Below are 24398 nucleotides of genomic sequence, written 5' to 3' on the forward strand. Positions count from 1 at the left end.
TAATGGTTCTTGGGAATTTCGGTTCCTCCCTTTGACCTACATGAGCCTCATCTTCTTTTGATTGTTGTCTACCCTCACTATTAACCCCGGCAGTATCGATCAGGGGTGTTTTTGGCCTTGTCTTTTCCAAGGGTCTGTCGCATATACTCCAGATCACTCTCCAACTCTGTGTGATATCTAATATCTACCTATATTATAACATAGCCAACTCTCTTAACGTTCTTTTCCATTGAGTGAATGGTAGATGGAGATAGAGGTACTTGGCAAGCTTCACATTGTGGGAAACTTTAACTTATGATGAGTGCTAAACCCGTGCTTTGCATGGGCAAAGATGCATGACCATCCTCAACCACTCCCCATCTGATCTTTGATTCTTAAAATTTGGCTAGGTCTTACCCCTGGCTCTAAGACCTTCCATCTCCTCCTTTCATTCCATTAACCTTCCATCTCCTCCTTCCACTAGATGAAAGTGGGATGCTCTGAACACCCATCAAAAGCTTGAGCTTTGCCACACTCCCTCACATTCGTCTAGGTGGCTATGTGAATTTTAGTTCAAAGATTTGCATTCGGTTCATCTTACTGCATCATGTGAATCTACCATGCTAAATCTGTCAACGTATTTCTCAATGCTGCCCATGCATAATGATTTGTCTATCTCATTTGAGAGTGTATGATTTATTTAGTTGGTTCGTAATGGTTATGTAGTGTATGTACTTGTAACCTCTCTTTTGCATGTCTGCAGTTTATGTCCTAGGCTTACGACTAGCCAGGATTATAACTTGCCTTTGGGATCGTCAGATTGCCTTAAGTGCTTGTGAATATCATCTAAAGATATGCATGTTGTAATCTTACTAAGTGTGTGTAGGTTTTAAATCGGCGTGTCTCAGCATTTGAAAGGTGGTTTGATATCTTTAATTGGTTTCTTCAATTATCTACCTGGTGGGCTTGCGTAGTTGTGGCTGCAATTCAATTCAGAGATAGTAGCATGCACAAAATGATCTTTGAATAATCATAGAAAATATGTTTAAGTCCCTTTTGAATATAGCAATGGGTTTGTGGGTGATTCCATATGTTGCCTTTGATGGCATGACTCAAATAAATTGATTTGCAAACTTCTATATGTGCAACCCTTGTTGTGGGTTCCTTAAATCTGTGGATGGCCTGAGGTTTGGGCCTCTGAACATGTGAGTTCTCTACCATCCTGGCTCCTCTTCCATGTTCTTGAAATAGCCATTGGACCCTTTTTTTGAATTATTAATAGAAAATTTCCCTTGAGAGTATGATACTTGTGAATTATGATCTTAGTCCTCTAGTTTTTCTTTTTTCTTGTACCTCATCTTAATGGCTCCCTTTATAATACTTGGCATGGATCCCTTTATACTACTTTGCACGGTAATCTCTGGTTTATGGAATTTCCTTGTGAGCTTGGCAACTCTGTTTGGCTAAGAACCTTTATCTACAATTCTCCTTTCAAGGTTATGATTTAGCTAGATCTCTTGGTTGACTACTAGGTCATATTTTCAGACTGCGATAACAAGCAGTCGGGGTCTATGACACTTGTAATCCCAAGCTAGAACATGTATGTATTATAACATAACCTTCTCTTGGATGGATGCAGGTAACAGTCCCCGACATTGGAGTGTGTATCCAGTACAGCTGCCAACGAGATCAATGCCTTCAATGCTCTTGTTGCTCTTCATCTCTCCAAATGGAGAGTGTAAATGCTAAGGGTTTTGTACCTCTTTATGTATTTCGTACTTTATTATGAAGCAAAATCGTGCTTTTCACATTTGGATACCAGTCTGCAGGACCACTATTTGTTCCAAGGGCGGTTTCCTATAGGTCTAACACACACACACACACTCTCTCTCTCTCTCTCTCTCTCTTTCTCTCTCTCTCTCTCCGTCTCTCTCTCTCTCTCTCTCTCTCTCTCACACACACACACACACACACACACACACATGTGGATTTATAAATGTGTAATCCATGTGAAGAAGAAGGACTGCCCTTCACTTGAATATTTTGAGGGTGGGCGATGGGCGGTTTGAACTAATGCTCAGGCAACATGGGAGACGCTGATACTGGCGGATGGGAACAATCTTGAGGCTACAAGATGCACTTGTGAACAATGGTGGGGTGGTGTGTATAAGGGGGGAGGGCGTCTTCGGTCTGAAAAAGAATTGACGTGTGAAATGCTGACAGGTGGAACACAAGCACACTTTTTTTTTTGGTTGAAATGGCACGCACCCGCGCCCTCCCCCAAAAACACACACACACACACACATACACAAATATATATGAAATGGCACACACCCACAAACAACCCCCCTCTCCCTGCTCCCCCCTAAAAAAAAACAAGGTGAATGATAACAAATCATTCATAAGGCCTGCTCGAGATCCAAATAGCGAAAGAGGGCGGAGATGATGAATTGATAGCAATGAGGGAGAGAGAGAGAGAGAGAGAGAGAGAGAGAGAGAGGGATCAATAAAAAATGGAGAATTTTTCAAAATAAAAATTTGCTATTTTCGCTTCTTGTTGAATCTCCTTCACTAAAGGCCAACCTATGGCAAGCCAAAAAGAACACACACAATCCACAGACACCCCCCCACCCCCCAAAAAAAGCACACACACACACACACTTTTTTTAAAAAGTAATACACACACACACAAACACACAAAAATGGCGCCCACACTTTTTGTAAAGTGAAAACCCCCCAAAAAACACGCACACACACACGATACACAGACACAAACACACACACACACAAAAATATATATGTGTGCATAAAGAGGAAGAAAGAAGACAAGGCAAGGGCAGTTTTGGTGAATTGGTGACATGAAAGAAGGAGAGAGCGCTGCTGCTGCGGGAACAGCAAGCCGCGCATTTGCTGTCGATCCCAGCCTTCCCAAATGGTTTTGCCAAATCTGTAGACATCCCTTATGCGTTCTCGGTGCAGAAGCCTTCGCAGAAAGAATCGCTTCCGAGCCTCCTCGTCCCCCTTCAGGTCGCTTTGGTTTGAGCGATTCATCTTTTGTTTCGGCCATTTGTGTTTATGAATCTTGCCATATGTGGTCATCGATCAATCTTTTGTGGAACCGATGTGTCGTGTGATGAATTTTTGTGTGTGGTGACGTTCTTGTACGCGATATGTGGTGATAAATCGCTTTTTGTGTCGTGGTGATGCATTGATTCTTGATTTGTAAGCGATGTGTGGTGATGAATTGATGCGTTCATTGTCGTTCTGCCTTGGTTGTGTCGCACAGAGGCAAAAATTCAAGCTTGCTTGTGCATAAGCATGCTAATTGAGTGATCGCGGCGGGCTTTTGGGCACTGCAGTAGTCTAAGGATCTCCTTGTTTCAAATCTTGGTGCAGGACCGCACGCTTCTGTTCATGGCGCAGCAAGCGTGTTGGCAGCCAGTCGAATGGACAATTCTTTCGTTGTGCTTCACAAGCAGCGAAGTCACACCCCCGGCTTTCCCCCTCCTCGACCTCGTTCCCATCCTCCACCAGGTGTTGGTACTGGGATTCAGGGTGGTCATCAACAGTCAGCGCCCTTGGAGCGACCTTATTCTGCTTCGAACGCACCAACCGGAACTGCTGGAGATAATCAAGGTGTTAAGGCTTTAGATGAATCGTTTGTGGTGCTCCCATCAGCCGCTGCTTCCATGTACCGAAATGAGCCCGTGACCGATGGAGGGGGAACCAACCCTTCCGCAGCGACAGGAGGGGGCCTCAATAGTCCACAAACAGCTAATGCAAGCTTCAATGCCAGCATAAATGTTCTCACTCGCGTTTTTGATATCGCTTCTGCCCAAACACAGGTGTGCAAGTACGTACCCTTGTCCATAATTGCAATCCTCATTTCTTATGCATAGCAGCGAAATTTGCATGGAAAGTACTGTCTGCAGTCTTAATCTCCCGATGCACTGGAACGCTAGGTAGGGTTGGAAGCCTTTCGCGCTTGTGCATCATTTATAAGTACGAGCATCTTGTTAAATTGCGCTATGATCGTATGGGTTATTTTCAATTTCCCTTTTTTTAAAACTCTCATTGATCAAGCCTTATAATGGCAGGTGGAACAACCCCTCTGCTTGGAGTGTATGAGATCATTATGCGAAGAGCTTGATAAGCAAGCAGATGAAACTTTGCGGGACATAAAAGCATACGAATCATGTATCAATCGCCTCGAAAAGGAACAGCACGCAGCTCTTAGCGAAGAGGATTTCTTGAAAGAAAAGCAAAAAGTAAGTGGAGTACCGAGTTGGTATTAATTTTTAATTTGTCTGTAGCTCAATGCATTGCATTTCACAGGCAAGCTTCTAAAAAGATATGCACCTGCTTGAAGGCTCTATCATAAGTATATGACATTGCTAATGGTAAGAGCAACAGGGCATGAATATCAATGCAATATCAGAATAATTGATGTGCAACACCTGTGCTCTAGAGTAAGAATTGTGTGGCATTACCATCTTGGCATATCAGATTTGTCTATCCAGACTTTTGTATTTTGAAGCTATGAAAATGTTATTTAAACTAAATGCCATGTATAAAAGGGAGCAGTGACTCCTATGCTTCTTAAAGTAAGCTACAAACCTTCTTGCATTTAAAAAACATTGAATGCTGGAGTTATACTCTTTTCTTTGAGTAACAGTTTGAAATGCTTTTTGTAGCATCCTGTAGCTATAATACCATAGTTGAGCTCCTTTCCCTTAACCTTGAAGATGTGTTCATGTAGTGATCAACTGAGAACATATTGAGCTAGCATGGTGAGTGAATGAGTATTGAAAAGGTACCTCCCCATCTGTAAGCCCCCATATGAGGAGAGCATGGGGGAGGGAGACCTAGGGCATTTTCCCAGAGGGAAAAGCTTGGAGAGGGGGTTGCCACATGGGCAACACCTCACAGCAAAGAAAAGAGGGCTAAATGGGCTGATACATGGGCAGCACATGGGCTGCCATGTGGGCAGCACAGCAGCCTAGCAGAGGTGCAGCAAGGCGGGCATGCACGGGCTGGAACAGGCCCCTAAAAGAGGCACACAGGAGGCGGGACAGAGGCTGCATGTCGTGCAGCAAAAGGCGCCTGCAAATGGCAGCACATGGGGCTTGCAGAGGCGCACAGGTGGCAGCATGAGCAGGGCCTATAGGCGCCTGCATGGGAGGCCTGGAGCAGCAGCACATGGGCCTGCAATAGGCGCAGACGGGGACAAAGGCAGCAGCCCAAAAAGGCCTGGCAAAGGCCCTTATATAGGGCTGGTTGGACCAGCCAACCAAGTCGGCCAGCAAGCAGACTGGTCGGCCAGGATGAGGCTGGCTGGTTGGTTTTTTGACAGCCCTTGGGGGCCTCATAAATCATCTTTTGGAGCAGCACTTCAGGGAGCAGGAAGGAGTAGCAGAGCAGCACCAGTTGGGCCTATGACCAGGAGGTGAACTGGGCTGAGGAGCTGCAGACTTAGCTCACAGAGGGCTGCCTACCTAGGCTGTACACAGGCAGTAACAGAGAGCCTACTACGCTCGAGGTGGAGCACGCGGACTCAGGGTTCTAGAAGAGACTAGCAGATAGAGAAGGACCTTTGGTAAGATCAAAGGACCACATCATTGGAGGGACTCTGAATCTCTCTCTTTTGTTGTGTCCATAGTTTTGGACGGAAATAAACTGTTTTGATGGATTCTATTTTTAGGCTATGTCTACTGTCTATTTCCTGATCTGCACATCTATGTGATGAAAGAAGTTTCTGATTCCACTCCCCACACACACTGTGTGAGCTCCTGGGCTATTCTATCAGTCTTCCGCTATGCGTACCCTCTGTTGGTCGATTTTTAACAATGAGCACATACTGAAAGTCCCCGGAAGGTCCCTCCCCTCAAACTAGTAGCACATTGAATTCAGACCAGGTGAAATGAGTGTAAAGCAAATATAACATCCGTGAGATAATTTGTCTTACTATACCTGCTTGCTCAATGCTTTTGGACCCTTTGAGAACATACTTGCCAATCCGCCAAAGCTGTGCAAAGAGTAGGAGACAAAATAAGAAATGGTATGGTGACAGTTGTCATTAAGAGAGGTGAAACTAAAGTCGTTTGAATTGCGAGTATGAATTAAGTACCAACGTGATCACTTCTTTCATGGCTTTGCTGAGCTGTCATGTCTGCGTTGTGACTAAAGAGCTTTCACTTGCGAAGGTTGAAGAAGAGGAGAGAAAAGTGGAGGCAGCTCTTGAAGCAGTAGAGCAACAGAATGAGCAGGTTATGGCACAACTTCAAGAGCTTGAGCTGAAGTCTAAGAACTTTAACGAATTGGAAGAGAGGTGTGCATTGTTCCTTTCACCTCTAATATAATCTAGTAAAGACAGAGCAGCAAGAAAATGGAAGAAATTCAAGTTATTGTGTACTCATTATTTATTATAGACTATGCGTGCAATGTGTCCATGCCTCATTCACTCTCTCATGATATGTTCGCTGATTTATTGGGATTCTAGCTGGTGTAGTTATGACTTCGCAAGGTTTTTTAATGCAATGTCTTCAGTGACGCCAAACTGCTGCACTGCATCCTGCAATTTGCAAAAAATTTGCAAACTTGATATTTATGATTGCGAAAGCTTGTTGTTAAGCTCCTAATGTTTGTTGAATGTGCTGTAATATTGTTAGTTTATCCTTTCCAGTTGTTGAAAATTAAGTCATTAGGTAGGTAAATGGTGGACAATACTTTTTGGCTCTTTGTTGTCATGAATTCTTGTTTTTCATTTGCCTGTAGTTGTTATATCTGTGGAGCCAGTGTGTTTCTGGGTCACATCTTCAGTGCATTTACTGACAGTGGTGTGTGTTGTTGTGACAGATTTTGGCATGAGTTCAATGAATTCAAGCTGGAGTTGACTATGCATCAGGTTAACCTTGTGCAAATTATTGGTTGGATTTTTATGGTCTTTCTTTTTTTGGTAAGGCTAGATGGAAAATATGTTAGGGCCTTTTGTAGAGCAATGAATATGGTTCAAAATCATCTGGTGAGAGTTGAAGAAAGTTGGATTTTTGGATTCAAGGATTGTACTGGCAATAAGCCTGATCTGTGCATGTCCACAGGAAGAGAGGGATGCAGTACTTGCAAAGATAGAAGTTGCACAAGCTCAATTGGAGATGCTGAAGCAGACGAACGTGTTGAATGATGCTTTTCATATCTGGCATGATGGGGAATTTGGAACCATTAATGGCTTTCGACTTGGACGTCTTCCAAGTGTCCCTGTATGTTGCATTTCTAAACACTGTTCTTTGAAAAATAATGCTTGCAGGTGTTTCTTTCTTGTTCATAATTCTTACCATGAAGTGCACCTCCATCTCACGATGTGCCAATGTCTCCTACACATGTACATGATTATGAGGAATCAAGCCAGAAGCCTCAGAAGGGGCTTCACCAGAACAGAAGTCACGTGAGGTTTAGACACAATTGTTTTGGTTTATTTAGACACTATTTCTATGTTCATAGTTGAGGATGTGGCCATCTGGGGGAAGTAGGCCCTTTACTGGTCAATAGATTGGGGTTCTCTACTCTCTCTGCATGTGGTCTCTTTGGGGAAGGTCCAATTAAATAGTTAAAGCATCGTAAAAAGGGAAGAGAGCAGTGCAAGTAACCGATATATCCCTGTATTTGGGGCAACCCAAAGGGCCACCACACACTGCCCACGTGGCTGGATGTGGGGGCTGGAAAGAGCACAGCCAGGAGCCCAGGCAAAGGGCACATGGGCTGCATCAGTGCGCAGCACCTGCAGGGGCTGGTGCAGTCCATGGATGAGACAGGCACTGCATCAGAAGGGCTGTACAGGAGGTACAGCAGCAGATCAGAACTGCATGGTGGTAGCCAGAGGCAGGCTGACAGCAGTACAGAAGGTACAAGTCTGCAGGACAGCAGGTAATGGTCTGCAGGTCCAGCATGCTATAGTCGGAAGGTACAGCAGGCATGAAGGGCTTGGAGCGATGGGATGACGACACCCATTGTATGGAATCAAAGGCCTTTTGGAATGCCACAAGGCAGCAATATACGCTAATAGGCAGATTTGTAGGACCCTAATTTAAAGATAAGAACTAGGTGAAATTGTGATATTGTATTTCTTAGGTCATGTTTTGCTTGCTAGAACTAGCAATTATTGCATGAAGGTAGAAACTAGTTGTTTATTGTGGGACTAATTGAAGATAGGCCAGTGAAGGCATGGAGGAAAAGCTTGCAGATATAAAAAGCAGTCACATTTTCCAAAAAATAATTAGGAGTCACTATTTTTGCCATAACTTTTGATCCGTAACTCAGATTTAGGAGTTGTTCTTTAGGTTGGAAAGCAAGATTGAGCTTTAAAAGGCAAGATTTAGGAGTTGTTCTTTAGGTTCGAAAGCAAGATTGAGCTTTAAAAGGCAAGGAGTTCCTTTGCAAATCCTAGGCTATTGTCAGCAAAGTGAATCAAGAATATGGTTTCAGAGTTTCGTTTAAGATGTATAGGGAACCCAAAATCCAGATGCTGAATATGAGGAGATAAGAGCTGCTTTTTTGTTCCAATATGCATGTTCAAGGGATCCCAATCAGACGCAGAAGGAGTTGTGCAACTATCAGCACATGGCCAATCAGGAACTGGAATGCTACTTGAACCGCTTTGTTGAGATCTGGCACGAATGGAAGATTCGTTGCTGGACTCATGCCAAATCTCAGGTTAAAGGTGGATCCTCGTTGGTTTAATGGAGGTGTTGAAATTGCACATGCCAAGGAGTGAAAAATGCATCAATTGGGTTTGATCAATGTGTCAGCTTACATGGAAAGTGGTCTTATGCATCAAAGCCTGTAAAGTCTTCTTTGGACGGGTCTATGTTGCCTTATGCACTGTGCAGTGGTTCTTGTGTTAATATTTTATTATTAAAAGCTAAGGACAAAGCTAATATTTTATCATCTTCAGCGATAAGTGATGCAAGTTCATTCAGCACGTATGAGGGCATCTAAGGATCTGAGTGTGTGGATGAGCGAGCATGCCAAGCCGGTAGTGATGAAGTAGAGCGAAGTGTGCTTAAGACCGTGGATGAAAATAGAGAGCTTTGAAGAGTCCTCTGCTCATCTTGATGTGATCCACTATGCTTTTGTTGAGGAGGATGATTTTTTACCAGAAGGTCTTGGAAAGCTCTTTGAAGATGTGGCAGAGTTTAAGATTGCTGATGCATAGGAAAATATAAAGGGACTTATTGAAGAAGAACCAGCCATGCATGCTGAAAATGAGACATATGTTGATGCTAATGAAGAGGAGCAGCCACTGGTCTACATTTTGGAACAAGAAGAAGACAATTCATTGACGGATACATAATTGTACAATGGAGAGGTAGATGCTTGGGATGCATTCATGCAGCTAGTACATGAGGCAGAGACAATTATGACTAATTTACGAGAAGAAATTCCCATAGATGCTGACTATCAGGGTGGGCATGAGCCGTATCAACCCCATATTGAAGAGATAGTACCAGTGCAAACTATGTGTAAGGACGATGAGGATGATAATAAGAGGCAGTGAGGCCTTCTCTCTCCGATGTTGATGTGTTTGACAGAGAGCCTATTGTAGCAATTCCCAATGCAATAGCAGAGGGTGGAAGGTTCTCATTAGGATATGCCTCTTCATGCAATGGATTTATTGCAAGTGCAAGGCTGTGAATTGGATGCTTTTGTTCGGGAGGTTCTTGATTAGGGCTTTGAGGAAACAATTAAGGGATTGGATTCGGAGATGGAATGCATATTGGAGAGATTAAAAAATGGGATGCAGTCTTTGAAGACACAGAGATGAGGCTCGGCTATGCTTGGATTCTCAGTAATTGATCATGTATTTCAAGTGATGCAGGCAGCATGGAGTTTGTGCAGCTGATTTTGTTTCCTTTTGACCCAAGAGGATGCGCTGGTCAAAGCAAAAGAAGGCTGCTGCTAGACATGATTGTTCGAAGCTGAGGGGTGGGCAAAAATGATCTGTAGATTTCGAGGACCTTAAAATTTTGCATTGCTAGTGATAGAAACGATGTGAAATTGTGATACTGTGTTTCTTAGGTCATTTTTTGCTTGCTAGAACTAGCAGTTATTTGCATGACAATAGGAACTAGTTGTTTAGTGTGGGACTAGTTGAAATAGGCTAGTAGAGGCGTGGAGGAAAAGCATGCATATATAAAAAGCTATCGTACCTCCCAAAACAAAAGTAGCAATCACTATTTTTGCCATACCTTTTAAACCGTAACTCGGATTTAGGAGCTTGTTTTTTTTTGTTGGAAAGCTGAGATTAAGCTCTTGTTGGAGGTGGTGGCCTTCACCCCTTGGTTGGCTAAAAAGGAGCATGGTTTGTGTGTGGAGCTAGCGCGCTGTCGACACATGGCAATTTGATGGGAGACTAATCCCATATGCATTGGTGCCCCCTTGGGGGTAAAAAGACTTGTTTGTCCTCTCTCTCTAATCCCTCCCAGGACTTTTTTGGAGGAGAGAAAGGCTCTATTGCATGGCTAAGGGGCGGGGTTTGGGACCCCACATACCCGGTGCACACGTGGCGACTTCTGCGCCAATAGCTCTACGACTTTCTAGAAGTTGCGGCCCAAAAATTCCAGATTTCGGAGTGCAACCTAGTTTTCTTAGGGAAGGCATCGTGAAGCTGATGTTTTTGAGCAGCAAATGAAAACCAGAGGACCGTGGGTGACCTTTGTGATAGGCCTCTAATACACAAACATATACCGGACTCTAGAAAAGGACCGGCAACTCATATACTTCATCAACACATCTTGCAACAATCCTTAGGCTCGTTAGATTTGGTCTCTAGAGAGGAAGGGAAATACATAGGTTTGGATATTGGAAGGGGAGCTACGACATGAGAAATGGGCTTCGAGGGACACTATCTAAGGTACAATTGTAGAACCGAGTATTGTGGGCCAAGCCAATTGTCCTGATCATAACATGTACTTAATGAGGCACAGGTGAGGTCTAGGAAGGCTCTGGTCTGGCACAAAGTAGAAGCACCACCCTTCTTCCAATCCCAAGACACTCATAACCTTCATCCGCTGCTCAAAACATCAGCTTTGCGATGCCTTGCCAAACAAAACTAGGTCATGCTGTAAAATCTGGATTTTCAACGTATTTATCCATAGATCTAGGCCGCAACTTCTTCTAGAAAGTTGTAGAGCTTAATCTCAGCTTTCCAACCAAAAAAGAGCTCCTAAATTCAAGTCACGGATCAAAAGTTATGACAAAAATTGTCACTGCTACTTTTTTTCTTGGTGAGGTACGACAGCTTTTTATATCAGCATGCTTTTCCTCCATTGGCCTATCTTCAACTAGTCCCACAATAAATAACTAGTTCCTATCTTCGTGCAAATAACTGCTAGTTCTAGCAAGCAAAACATGACCTAAGAAATACAATATCATAATTTCATATGTTCCTATCACTAGCAATTCAAAATTAGGGTCCTCGAAATCTCCCTATCAATTTTGCCCACCCCTCAGCTTTGGACATTCATGTTTAGTAGTCTCCTTTCACTTTGCTTGGCCCATCCTCCTGGGTCGAAAGTAAATAAACCCTTTCTTCCATACAGGTCACATTGCTTCGAGCCACCCAGGCTTTGCAAGGCGCACGAACTCCATGTTGCCTGCACCACGTGCAATATAGGATCATTACCACGATACGTGCATCCAAGCATAGCGGAGCCGCTTGTCTTTGTGTCTTCAAAGACTGCATCGTATCTTTTAATCTCTCCAATACATAGTTATAACCGTACACGTACAGTTGCATTCCGTACGGTTTTTTTTTTCCTGGGGGGGGGATAACATTAAAATAAATGATTTCCTGCGCATTTCAGTCCATACGGTTTGTATGTTTGACTTTGCATTTTGGGGCAATGGTCGTAACCTGTCTCCAATTCGTAATGTCGTATCCCCGTACGGCCAGTGCTTGAGGCAGCCGTACAAGTCCATGTCAAGCACATTTGCTCGAGCAATTGCGAAGGATGATAAGAGGATGCACCAAGGGGTGACGTGGTGGAAGACATGGCATTTACCCATTTGTTGACAAACAAAACCACTGAAAAAGGGATAGAGGCTAGAATGTCCCTGCTCAACAAACATAGACAAGTGCACCCGATTGGCCCCAAACACCGTGGTGCCCCTTTCGGTATTTCTTTATATTTCACAGTGAAATGATTACAAGTTGCATCTGGGAGACCTTCCTTGCAACTGAGCACGCAGCCCCAATTCACTGAGCCTTAGCAAGGCTTTCAAGCATAGAACACCATCACATAAGTGCACTTAACCCAGAGGCTCAATCCAAAGGAATTCTCTTTTCTGAGTGCAATTCCATTGGCTGTCCAGATGCAATCACACTGCACCCCAGCTGCACTCTCTTTGAGTGGTTTCCAGATGGCATTCACAAAGCTTTTCAAAGCTCCAAAATAAAATCAGCAAAGTACCCAACCAAAGAATGACTCATGTAGCACTGCCTAGGCACATGTGAACCAAGAAAGAGGTGGCACACGAAGCCAACCAATAGCTTATGGCAAAAAGAAATTGCAGCAGCAAAATCACAACTCACCAAGCCCTGAAAACTCGAACCAAGTCCTCAATCGCCAAGAGGACATAGTAGCCAATGCCCAATTGCATTCTCAGCCAAAGAGGAGTGCAAAGGCATGAAGAAAGAGCATTTACAAAAGCCAACCAGCAAGAATTCCATTGAAAAATGCGAAAAGAAGCACTTCTGTCGCAAAGAAATGGGAGTTCTTGGGCTCAAAAGAAGCGTGCTTTAGAGAGGAATGCATTGAGAAGATTTTGGAGAAGTTTCATCGTCGGAAAGTCCTCCAAAACTGAGAAAAACCAGTCAACCAACGCGTGGGACCACTCGAAATTCAATAGAAAGCTGTAGCTTTGCAAGAGGAGAGAAGTGCTTAGCTTTGCCCGTTCTACCAAACACACGGAGGAAAAAGCATATCGCTGCGAAGGGGAGGCAGAGGGAAAGTCATCGGGCCAAACGGGTGAGGAGTTATGAAGAAAAACGGAATTCAACTGAAGGAGGCTGAAAAACCAGTCCAAAATCTCAACAAAGGAAGAAGATGAGAGAGAAAACCACACATGTGAAGTTCAGAAGTCTCAGGAAGGTTCAGGAATGACGAAGGAGCATGTAGAAGGCACTAGAGCCACCTGGAACCCTAGGGGGGTCACTGAAGGTACGTGGCCCTCTAGGGGGCCCATTAAAAATGCCACGTTATCATTTTCCAACAACCACTCTTTTAATTCCTTGGAATGCCTTTGGGCCTAGGGATTAATTATGCTTATGTGCTAGGCACCATGTCGCGTTTAATTACACATTATTAAGCCCACGCTTGGACTTTAAAAACTAGAGTTGTCACAGTCTTGTAGTTGCCAGCTGGTCATGAAATTGTGAAGCACATATTTTGGGATGGATTGAACCACGTGACCTACAAGCTCCCTTGGTTGGGTGCTCTTATATGACAGTAGCCATCTCTTTTTATCAGATCCTTTAACATTGAGATTTTCAAATCTTCTCCATTTTAGAGCAACATGGTTGTCTTCCCTCATTTTATTTGGACAAACATTGAATGTCTTCTTCTTTAGCTTCAAACTACAATGCTTGCATGTGCCGCGAATGAGAGATATGAGATATTCTCGCCTCTCATAGATGAGCCACCATAGTGCCGAGTTTCGGATTCTGAGGTCCAATTTCAGTTCCAGCTCTCACTCTAGTTTGCTCTATAGTGGATCACATCTTCACCCTCAAAGCTCTCATTAAGGAGGCTAGATATCCGAAATAGCATTGAAAGGCAAATTTCGAGAATCCTTATTATGAATTGCTGGTGACAGGAACTAGGTGAAACGGTGATATATTGTGTCTTAGGTCATGTTTTGCTTGCTAGAACTAGCAATTATTTGCATGAAGATAGGAACTAGTTGCTTATTGTGGTACTAGTTGAAAAAAGGCCAATGGAAGGTGGAGAAAAAGCATGCAAATATAAAAAGTAGTCGCACTTGCAAAAAAGAAAGTAGCGGTTGCTTTTTTTGCCATAACTTTTGGTCCATAACTCGAATTTAAGAGCTCTTTCTTTTGTTAGAAAGCTGGATTGAGCTCCATGACTTTGTAGAAGAAGTCAAGGTCCAAATCTCTGGCAAAACAGGTTGAAAATCTGGATTTCAGAGCACGACCTAGTCAAGGTCCAAATCTCTGGCAAAACAGGTCGAAAATCTGGATTTCAGAGCACGACCTAGTTTTGTTGAGGTTGGCATTGAAAAGCTGATGTTTTTTAGTGGATGAAGGTTGTGACTGTTTTGGGATTGGAAGAAGGGTGGTGTTCCTACTTTGCGCCAGTCCAGAGTCTTCCTTGTGTATGAAAGATTCCTTTGATCGTTGTTCTTGTTTGCAAAAGCATAAATTAATAGTGTGGGTTATAGAAGTTACGATGAGTTGCCGGCCGTTTTCTAGTGTCTGGTATTTGTTTATTGTGTTAGAGGCCTATCATATAGGTCACCTACTATCCTTTGGTTTCTCTTATCACGGGTTTGCAGCCCCTAGCGAGGAGTTTTCTTAGGAATTTCTCGTGACTTAAGAGAAGTACTTACGTCACATATGTAACTATTGTTGCAAGAGCGAGATGATCTAAGATTTTCCCAAGTTTCTTGGGCTTCCTAATGAGGATGCTTCTCAATTCATCAAAGATCTTTCATAGTGCTGCTAAAAGGCAAAGATAGACCAAGAGGTCCGTTGCAAATCCTAGGCTATTGTCTGCAAGGTAAATCAAGGATATGGTTTCAGAGTTTCATTTAAGGTGCGACAGGAGCATAAATTCGGGATGTTGAATATCAGGAGGCAAGAGTTGCTTTTTGGGACCAATATGCGTGTACCACGGATCCCAATCGGATCTAGAAGGAGTTGTGCAACTACCAGCAAGTGCCCAACCAGGAAGTGGACCACTACCTAAACCGCTTTGTTGAGATGTGGCAAGAATGGAGGGCTTCTCTACGTCCAGACTTTCCTCATCATATTCGTGATTAGAGGGCATGCCCGCTCTCCTCCCCTTGCTTTTACTGAGCAATCTGTTATGTATTTGTTCATTTCATGGCAAATAGGAGGCATTCAACATTGTGCCATTGCCATAAATGTGAGTTTTTTGGTAGCATATATTCTCAATCTAGGGAATGTAGTAATTTTCTGTATTTTCACACCATTAGTCGTCCCTACTATGCCTAGAGACATTTTTCTGTAATTGGACTCATGGTATTCTTTATGATTTATTGTGCTTTTCAATGTGCTTGTTTCAAGGCATTGATTTTATGAAAAGCTTGTTTCAAGGCATTGATTTTGAATAATTGTTAATTTTTAATAGCGTCTTGTATGCATTTTTTTTGCAGGTAGAATGGGAGGAAATAAATGCTGCCTGGGGTCAAGCTTGCCTCTTGCTCTTCTCAATGGCACAATATTGTCGCTTAAACTTCTCGTATCCTTTACATTGATTCTCTCTTTTGGCGCTTGTTTACAAAGCAAATGAATGAAGAGGGAGAGAGAGAGAGAGAGAGAGATGATCCTTTAACACCTATGGTCCTAGTGATGTGTGAGCAACCTTGTTGGTTATTGCTAGTGGAGGGTATATACCGTATGATGTCATGGTTTTTTTGAAGAGGAGTTGTTTCTCAAGTCCATGATCTAGCCGGCATATGTACCCCATAGCATTTATATCACCCTAATCTTAAGAGGAAATGCTATGTCCATCTAGGGTGTGGCATTCTATCTTGTATAGGGGAGTATGATGTACATTCTAGATGGGCATGCTGCTTGTTAGTCACCAATGTGTCCCAATAGCTTGTATTACATGGGCATTGTGTAATCTCGTTTGTATGAAGACCATTACTCTTTGTGTTGGTGGGCATTGGATTTGGATGTTTTGGAGCCCATGTACAACAAAGAGATAATATAACCAATTCATGCTCCTTGCGCGATCTTTTGTAGCCCTCCCCCCTCGATAATAGATGGCACGGATGGGCTACAGATTTTGACTACCTTTTTGGAGATCCACGAGACCGAACGTGTTGGGCATGCTGACAACCTCTCCTGCCAAGCTTAGAAGCCTTGCAAAAATGCTCTTGCCTCTCAAGATTCTTACAACCCTCTATGCCTTGCTCCCATACAGGTCGCGGGATGTAGACGATGTCATTCCAGATGTTGAAAACAAGAGCTACACACCAACCTGTTGTCCTCCCATCAGCAAGATGCCACCCGATGTTCTAGGTCAGACTATCCTCTGGCAAAATCTCCGAGTGCCACTGAGCAGGAGGCAAAGGATTCTAGATGTCCTGATTGATGATGCTTTTCGTCTGTCAAGTAGGTCGAGGGATCATCTCATCGAATATTACGAATCTATCTTTCACGAAATTCAAGAATACTCTCAAGTTCGTGTGGAATAAAAGTCAAATCTGTAACTTCTATTATTTCTTGAGGAGAAACAAGTTGATCATCCGCATCCAATAATTCTTTCAGTCTACTGACATGAAATACTGGATATACTTTAACATCGAGAGGCAATTCTAGTTTATATGCAACTGGTCCAATTCTTTTAATAACCTTGAACGGACCACAGTATCTAGGGGATAATTCGGAACCAAACCAATACTTAGGCTCTTGGATTCCTTGGGAATATGCAAATATACCATCGTTCCTTCAGAGAACTCTCTAGGTGAACGATGTCTATTAGCATAAAATCTGTCCCGATCTTGGGCACTTCTAATAGACTCCTTGGCAAACTGCAACATTTCTTGCATGTGTTGCAAGAATGTCTTTGCAGCATCGTTTTGGATTCCCTTTAACCCAACCATAACTGGTGACTTAGGTTGAAACCCATACATAAGCATAAAAGGATTGTAACCAGTACTCGAATGCTTTGCACTGTTATAAGCAAATTCTATCATGGGTAGATAATCTTCCCATGAAGACTGTCTCTTAGAAACATATGCTCGAAGCATATCTTCAACCAATTGGTTGACCTTCTCTGTACTGCCATCAGATTGTGCATGATCTAACGAACTCATACTTAAGAGTAGTTTCCAACTTCTCAAAAACAAGTGTCCAGAAGTTACTTGTAAACTTCGAGTCTTATCGTTGACTATGTCAGATGGCAAACCATACAGCTTAAACAAGTGGTCCACAAACTCGTGAGCCAACTCAACAGCTGAGATGGTTGTTCTAGTAGGTAAGAATCCCCTCTCAAGGATTGAAATGGGTCTGAGGATATTTTCGTAAATGACATAGCATTTACAAACTTGACTTGACTTAAGGCATCCGCCACACTATTCAGCGAACCCTTTCGATAACGTATTTCAAAATCAAAATCTTGCATTAACTCTACCCATCTAGCCTTTCTTCCCCTCAATTCATACCCGTCACACACATACTTGATTGACTGGTGATCGGTTAATACAAGAAACTTCGAACCATACAAGTAGTGTTTCCAAACCTTCAGAGCATACATAACCGCATAGAGTTCTTTTTCTTGTGTGGGCCAATGATATTGGGTGTCGTCTAGCTTCTTATTCTCAAAAGCTACAGGTCTGCCCTCTTGGAATAAAGCTGTCCCAATCGCAAAATCACTTGCATCGGCCTCTAAAACATAAGGCCGGGTAGGATCGGGTAATGCAAGAATGGGTGCTTCCTTGATAGTTAACTTCAAGGTTTCAAAAGCCTTGTTCAATGCATCATTCCAAGACATCAGCTGGGTAGACTTGTGTCCACGACCTTTCAATATGTTGGTCAGGGGTGCCGTGATGTGTGAATAATCATGCACAGACTTCGTAGAAAAACCGTGAATCCTAGAAAAGAATGAAGTTGTTTCATAGTCTGAGGGATAGGCCATTTCAAGATCTTTTGGATACGATCCCGATCAATGCTAATACCTTCATAATAAATCTTGTGTCCTAAGTAAATGATCTCCTTCATAAAGAAGTCACATTTACTCATCTTGGCATAGAGCTTATGCTGTCTTAGTATAACTAAGACAATCCGAAGGTGTCTAATGTGATCCTCTAGCGTTCGGTTATATACCAAGGTATCATCTAAGAACACGACAACGAATTTGCCCAAAAAATCTCGAAACAAATTGTTCATCATTTGCTGGAAGGTGGCAGGAGCATTGGTCAAACCAAAAGGTAATACGAGAAACTCGTAGTGGCCATACCTAGTTCGGAATGCGGTTCTATCTATGTGTTTAGCATAGATACGGATTTGGTGATAACCCGTACACAAATCAATCTTAGTGAAATACTTCGCTCCGGCCAAACAGTCTATCAAATCATCGGAACGAGGAAGAGGGTATCAATTCTTAATTGTCACTTTATTCAATCGTTTATAATCTATACACATTCTCCATGAATTATCTTTCTTCTTGCTTAAGAGGATAGGTGCTCCCCAAGGTGATTTACTTGGGCGAATATAGCCGATATTCAGATAATCTTGTAGCTGTGAAGCTAACTCATCCTCCTCAAGCTGGCTCATCCTATAAGGTCAAACACTAATAGGTTGAGCCCTAGGTACTAAATCTATGCGATGGTCTACTGCCCGTTCTGGAGGTAAACCTTCCAGCAGTTGAGCAGGGAATACATCCATGAAATCATCCAACAACATTCTCAATTCACGGTGTTCAAACATGCTTAAATCATTTTTATTATTAACAGTGACAACAAATGAAGAAAGCGGAATCAAAACACACTGATACACATCATAATGAGAAGTGTTATCCAAAAAAGAAAGGGTATGCTCTTTCCATCCAATCCAAATATCGTGGGTTTTAAACTGCTCAATTTTGATTAACAAGTCCACATGTTCCAAGTACATTACATAGCACGTAAGAGCAGCTGTGTAGTCTTGAATCCGGATAGAAAGTGCTTTAATCTTGCGATCCCAAAACTGCTTTCCTGGATCAAAGAGAATGTGAACTCTTTGGTTCCTAACTTCTTCATAAACTCGGAAAAGATCATGGGAACGAAATAACGAATTATTAAAAGTGCAATTACAAGAAAGTGGCCAGGTAATGACATTTATAGAAATACCTGTCATCGAAACTTGATTAGCTCCCTTAGCTTTGGGACTTGGATCCGCATGGAGCTTCGGTCCCGGCGCTTGCATCTGGTTCTTGCACTTAGGACAATCATTCCTAGTGTGGCCCTGCTTCTCGCATATGAAGCAGCGTCCTTTCTTTAACTTCAATGTACGAAGGAAATGGGCGCGACCATTCTTCGCCTGAGTCGAATGTTTCTTGGAGGCGTTGTCTATAGACTTCGACTCCCTGGTACCAGTGGTAGACTAGAAGAACTTCCTCTTGTTCTTCCCACCCGTGTCGACAACGGTGGTTCCTTTTGCACTGTCCATGGTATCATCATAGATGCGCGCGTAATTCAGGGCCTCTTGCAAAGTGGTACACTTGTGTTCTTGATCTGTAGCTTATACGAGTCAGGCAAACCATCCACAAAGAAACCTAACAAGGTCACTGGATCCATCTTTGTAGCTCTGGTCTGCAAATCCCGAAACCTCTGATAAATCTCAAAAGTCAGATTCAGTTTGGACATATCGAGGGCTTTGAGCTTGCCTATGATATCATAATCTTCCTCCTTCAGAAACTCTTTCCTGAAGACCCCTTCGTATTCTATCCATGTTGCAGGCTTGGGTCGGAGTTCCTTCCACCACAATAAAGCCTTTCTTGACATATACCCTGATGAAAGCTGTATTTTCTTGTCATCTGGGTAAGGGTGAAACTGGAAGTGTACTTGCCACTTGTGCAACCAAGTGTCAACAACCTCTTTGGTATGAGACTTCTGATCTCCGGGAAAAGGATCTGGAGTGATGTTCGGACCTAACACTGAAGCCAAGGCATCCACATGCGTGAGCGCCTAAACAGTACTAGTCGAAAGTGTGAGTGTAGACTAAATCCCTTGGAGTTGCTGTGTCAACCCCGTTTGATTCGTGTTAACCTGCTCAAACTTTTCATCGAGAGCAGTGGTGAATTCACTAAAGGTAGTCTCCGTAATCAAATCATCGTAGAGGCCCTAGTCATCCTCAACATGGTAGTTCATATCTTGATCACCCATAGCGAGCCCAGGGTCTACAGAATCAGCCATAATTGAAATCGGATCTGATGAGGGAAAGTAGGCTGAGAGAAGAGAAGCAACAGGTGGGATCGGAGCTAGGAGATGGGAACAGAGGAAGAAATGGCGAGATAGGAGGTGATGAAAGAAAGGCTGGCTGGATGAAAGGAAGAGGGGCTGGCGGAGGCTGTCAATCTCGGAGCCAAGCTCCTTGCTGTCCCATACGGAGGACTGCAGCAGGCGGAACCAAAGGGTGAAATCGGCAAGGGGATGTGGAGGGGTGTAGACTTGCGCACAATTCAAGAAAAGGGGAGGAGCTGCTGCTGCGATAAGCTCTGGAGTGGGTGGACGATGCTTTTAGAGGGCTCAGCTTTCTAAGAAAGCCCTCCCCTCCCAACTTGGAGGGGTGGTGCTTTTTTTAGCATCCAGGCCCCCCGAATTAGCTCAGCCTTGCCTACGACCTGCTCCATGGCACACCCCTCGACTTCCTCCTTGGCTGCAAACTGCTCCAGCCCTTGGCGCCCTCGTGGTGGGTTCAACTGAAGCTCCCCCTTAGCCCATCGCTTCTCTCCTACCATCGCTTTTCTCTTGCAATCACTCTCCCCTGCAATCGCTCTCTGCAATCGCTCTCTGCCCCTCCAAGTTACACCTCGCTCTCTCTCTCTCACCTAGCGCCTCAGTTCAACGCCGAATTCACTCACTCTCTGCCTTCTCCTACCTTCTTTCCCTAATCTAAAACCACTTCCCTTAACCGATGAACCACCAGATACTTGCAAGGTATGAACATGAATTTCGAAATTGACGCATACCTGGAGAAAAAGTCGTCCAAAACTCTCGCCACAGAAGTTCCTACCTCAGGAGTTGGCTTTGATACCAACTGACACAACCCCAACACTCCTGAAACCTCTAATCTGCAAGCAAACACAAGAACACACCAAACGTGAGGAAACTGAGCTGGCTACTCACCGCCCAACCATGACATCTAAGGGATGTGATCCCAAATCAGGAGATGTCCAGTCCGAGCCACAAGCTGAGCTACTGGCACGAACTCCCAACGAGATCCTAACCAGCCTGGTGTACCATACCACCAGGTGGCACTGTGAAGCTTGGGATCTGCTACTGGCCTTGGGCTACGCTATGATGCAGGCGCGCGTCCGCGACTCAATCCAGGATCAGACCTAGCACCTGGGAACGAGACTTGCTCCCATTGTCTCCCTGAGAACTGAACCTCTAGGCCCCTTATATAGACTCGGGCCCCAAGCACCAAAAATAGCGAAGAACTCTAACTGGTTCGTACCCTTGCCACTCAACCTGAGAATCAAGCCTGCCTAGCTCTAAGCCTCCCCAAGCTACTTGAGCTAGTCTTGTGTACCCAGTACATGTCGGATACCAATCCGTGCACATGACACCAAAATACATCTATTTTTCAAAGCTCTCTATGTGTCTTTTCTAGAGTGTAGATTTTCTTTTATGTACAGTCCAATAGGGTTTCTTTTAAAGAGTTTTTCTGGTTAACAAGAACTAAATCATCCAGTTTACAAAACTTAACAACTTGGTACAGATACCGTATATTGCCTATGGGGAGCTATCCTCGGATTGCAGACAACAAGAACACTTATGAATTGTAAGCTCCTTGCAATATTGCTTCAACAAAGTAACTTTTGTCATTTGTGAAGCATGAAGTATGTCTAGTAAAATTCGGAAATAAGAGGAGAAATTAGAGCTCTCAATGTATAATTGTCTGTGGGGGTTAGTTGGGGCCTTTTTTTAAAATAAATGAGTAAAGTCTTCTGGGACATTCAGAAATAATCAGAGTTCCGTATTCTAGTGTGCATTTGTAGAAGGTTTCCAAGATGATGCAATCGAAAATATTCATAGTGTGCATTTATGTTCCAATACTGTGTGTTGCTCTGTATAGACCTGCCCAAAGATGAGAATTGTGCTGCAGTTGACAAGGGAGTGCTCCGTGGTTCTGATATTCTATATATCATGTATATGTAGCTCGTATTTGTCTGGTAAAGTATGTCAGTTGGTATGCTCTTTTCTAGGTTACCAGAGTTTTTTTTGGCGGAAGGGTTAGTGGAGATCGCAAATTGCACTTTTGTTTTGAAATGTTGGCACTATCCATGACATTGATAAGAGAACCTAATAATACTCAAAACTAAGGTGTAGAGGGCAGCACCTAAGATGGAAGCTGCTGCAAGTAAAAAACTCGAATACTACTGATCTCGACTACTTTCCACCCTTGCTCTGAGCTTTAGTCGTAACAGGGTTATTATATAGTCTTCAGGGCTCCCCAAATGGACAACTAGGGTCTTGACCTTGTGACCAGACCCTAGCTGGATTAGCATGCCTGATTAGGTACTTGATTGACCTGGTTGATTGACTGATAAGTTCTAGTCTAATTGACCAGTTGCCATCTGACTGGTTATTTCCTTTCGTTGGGGACCAAAGTGGCCCAGCCCATACGATGCCCCTTCGATCATCCATCAATTGAGCTCAAAAGAAATGGTTGGAGGAATAATCAGAATTACATTTTCAATGTGTTTTCCGCCATATGAAAGAGAGAAGAAACAACATACTGTATCAAGGCTATCTGTGCTAATCATAGTAGCAAGCCTCTGATAACGTTAATTGTTTATGGATGAGTACTTGAAAGTTAGAACTGCACTTTCTGACTCGCCTTTATGTGATCAGGGCATTTTTTCCCCCGATGTGCATAGAAAATGTTGATGTGAGAAGATCACGTTATATGTTGTGGGTAGTAAGTAGAAGGGGTTCATTTAGTTTTTTATGGTTTAAATGGTTCATTCCTTCTGTAATTTCTTTCATTCCTACGAGAGAGAGAGAGAGAGAGAGAGAGAGAGAGAGAGAGAGATTTTATTCCTGTTTTTTGGAAGATTTTGTTTCTTGATTTGCTTGTTTATTTTTTCTTAGTCACCTTCTTCCTTTCTTCTTCCTTTCTTGTTTTCTTTCTCTTTTGTTTATTTGACGTATTTTAGTAAGCACTGGGTTGGCCGAAGAGACTCTGCAGGTCTTTGGAAACCTAGTATAGCTGCTTATGCTTGGGCACTGATGACGACATAAGTGTTGCTTTGCTTGCTAAGCATGTCTTCCTTTTGTTTTTCAAAAACTTTTTGTTACCTCTTTTTCCCTCTCTTTCTATTTTCTGTTTAGATTTTTGGACTTTAGAACAACAAAAAATCTAAATTTGTACGATCGGATATATTCTAGTCTCACATTGGATATATTCTAGTCTCACAAAGGTATATTATATGTTGGGGGTAGTACACCAATAAAGGTGAGGGCAAATTGACCTGGAATTGTCTGGATTTTCAGGTTTGGACCTGTTAACTTGTTTTGGAGCACGCGCTATGATAAAGCAATGACATTGTTTCTGGCTTGTATCAAGGAATTTGCGGATTTTGCAAATGCCAAGGACAGAACAGCAAACATTTCTCCAGACAAGTGTTTCCAGCTCCCATATAAGTATATTAAATTCAGTTTAAAAACTCAGCAATCTGCTTGGTTTCATGGTGATATTTTTGCCGATTTGGTTAAAATCATTGGAATAATGTGTTTTTGCATTTTCACTTCCAGAATTGAGAATGACAAAGTTGAAGGACTTACTATCACCCAAAGTTTCAATCGCCATGAAAAATGGACAAAGGCTCTCAAGTATATGCTGTGTGACCTCAAGTGGGCATTATATTGGTTGATTGGAAATACAACATTTCAACCAGCTTCTCCATCCTCTTCTACCTCAGTTGCACATGGAGCTACATCACATAAATCAAAGTCACCCGTTGAAGTCAAAGGGGGATCAACCATTTTGTCACAACTTGCTAGCAGATGAAGTTTTGATCTTGTCCATATATTTCCTTCTTGAATCTCTGTAGAATGGACTGCTTTCAAGTAGACATGATCATTGTCTGACAGCAGACAAGATCATTATTAGTGTTCGTACAATGCTCTACTTGTCGAGGGGCTACAAGGCAAACTTGGACATGTGATTCAGGTAAACAAGAAGGGGGCTTCAGACTGGGATATTTCCAGATGTACAGTAGACCCATCAATAAGAGAAGAATCATCACAACCCACATGTTAAATAAATATGCAATTGTTGCTAATCAGTGCGAACACTCTTTTACCTCATCACTTACCAACAATAAAAATGCAGCACCATTGAACAGGAAGCAGCTCAGATTTTGTATTATCAAGTTTCACCTTCTATGTGGACCGTCAAGATTTTATTTCTCTTTGAGTTCCTGCAATAGATCAAGATTTCCATA

The 24398-nt window shown here is 43.0% G+C and overlaps 1 protein-coding gene across 1 annotated transcript; it reads left to right on the top strand.

The window, feature by feature from the left end:
* The first annotated feature begins 2777 nt into the window (after window positions 1-2777).
* ATG6 (AUTOPHAGY 6) lies at window positions 2778-24398 on the top strand. The gene is made up of 10 exons (XM_087386246.1): window positions 2778-3006; window positions 3376-3824; window positions 4077-4247; window positions 6183-6307; window positions 6835-6883; window positions 7077-7235; window positions 15391-15476; window positions 21668-21730; window positions 23446-23595; window positions 23707-24398. The coding sequence occupies exons 1-10, from the start codon at window positions 2838-2840 to the stop codon at window positions 23960-23962; spliced, it is 1677 nt and encodes a 558-aa protein (XP_087242372.1). The 5' UTR covers window positions 2778-2837; the 3' UTR covers window positions 23963-24398.

This window comes from Dipteris shenzhenensis, chromosome 15 (genome assembly GCF_047967505.1).
Source record: "Dipteris shenzhenensis isolate YYH24624 ecotype China chromosome 15, Dip_SZ_1.0, whole genome shotgun sequence".
Classification (NCBI taxonomy): domain Eukaryota; kingdom Viridiplantae; phylum Streptophyta; class Polypodiopsida; order Gleicheniales; family Dipteridaceae; genus Dipteris; species Dipteris shenzhenensis.

What these genes read in the sequence shown, in the direction of transcription:
- ATG6 (XM_087386246.1), top strand. Translation starts at nt 2,838, where the DNA reads ATGAAAGAAGGAGAGAGCGCTGCTGCTGCGGGAACAGCAAGCCGCGCA. An exon ending in GCCTCCTCGTCCCCCTTCAG is followed by an intron (nt 3,007 to 3,375) that starts GTCGCTTTGGTT and finishes ATCTTGGTGCAG; the next exon opens with GACCGCACGCTTCTGTTCAT. An exon ending in TGTTTCCAGCTCCCATATAA is followed by an intron (nt 23,596 to 23,706) that starts GTATATTAAATT and finishes TTTCACTTCCAG; the next exon opens with AATTGAGAATGACAAAGTTG.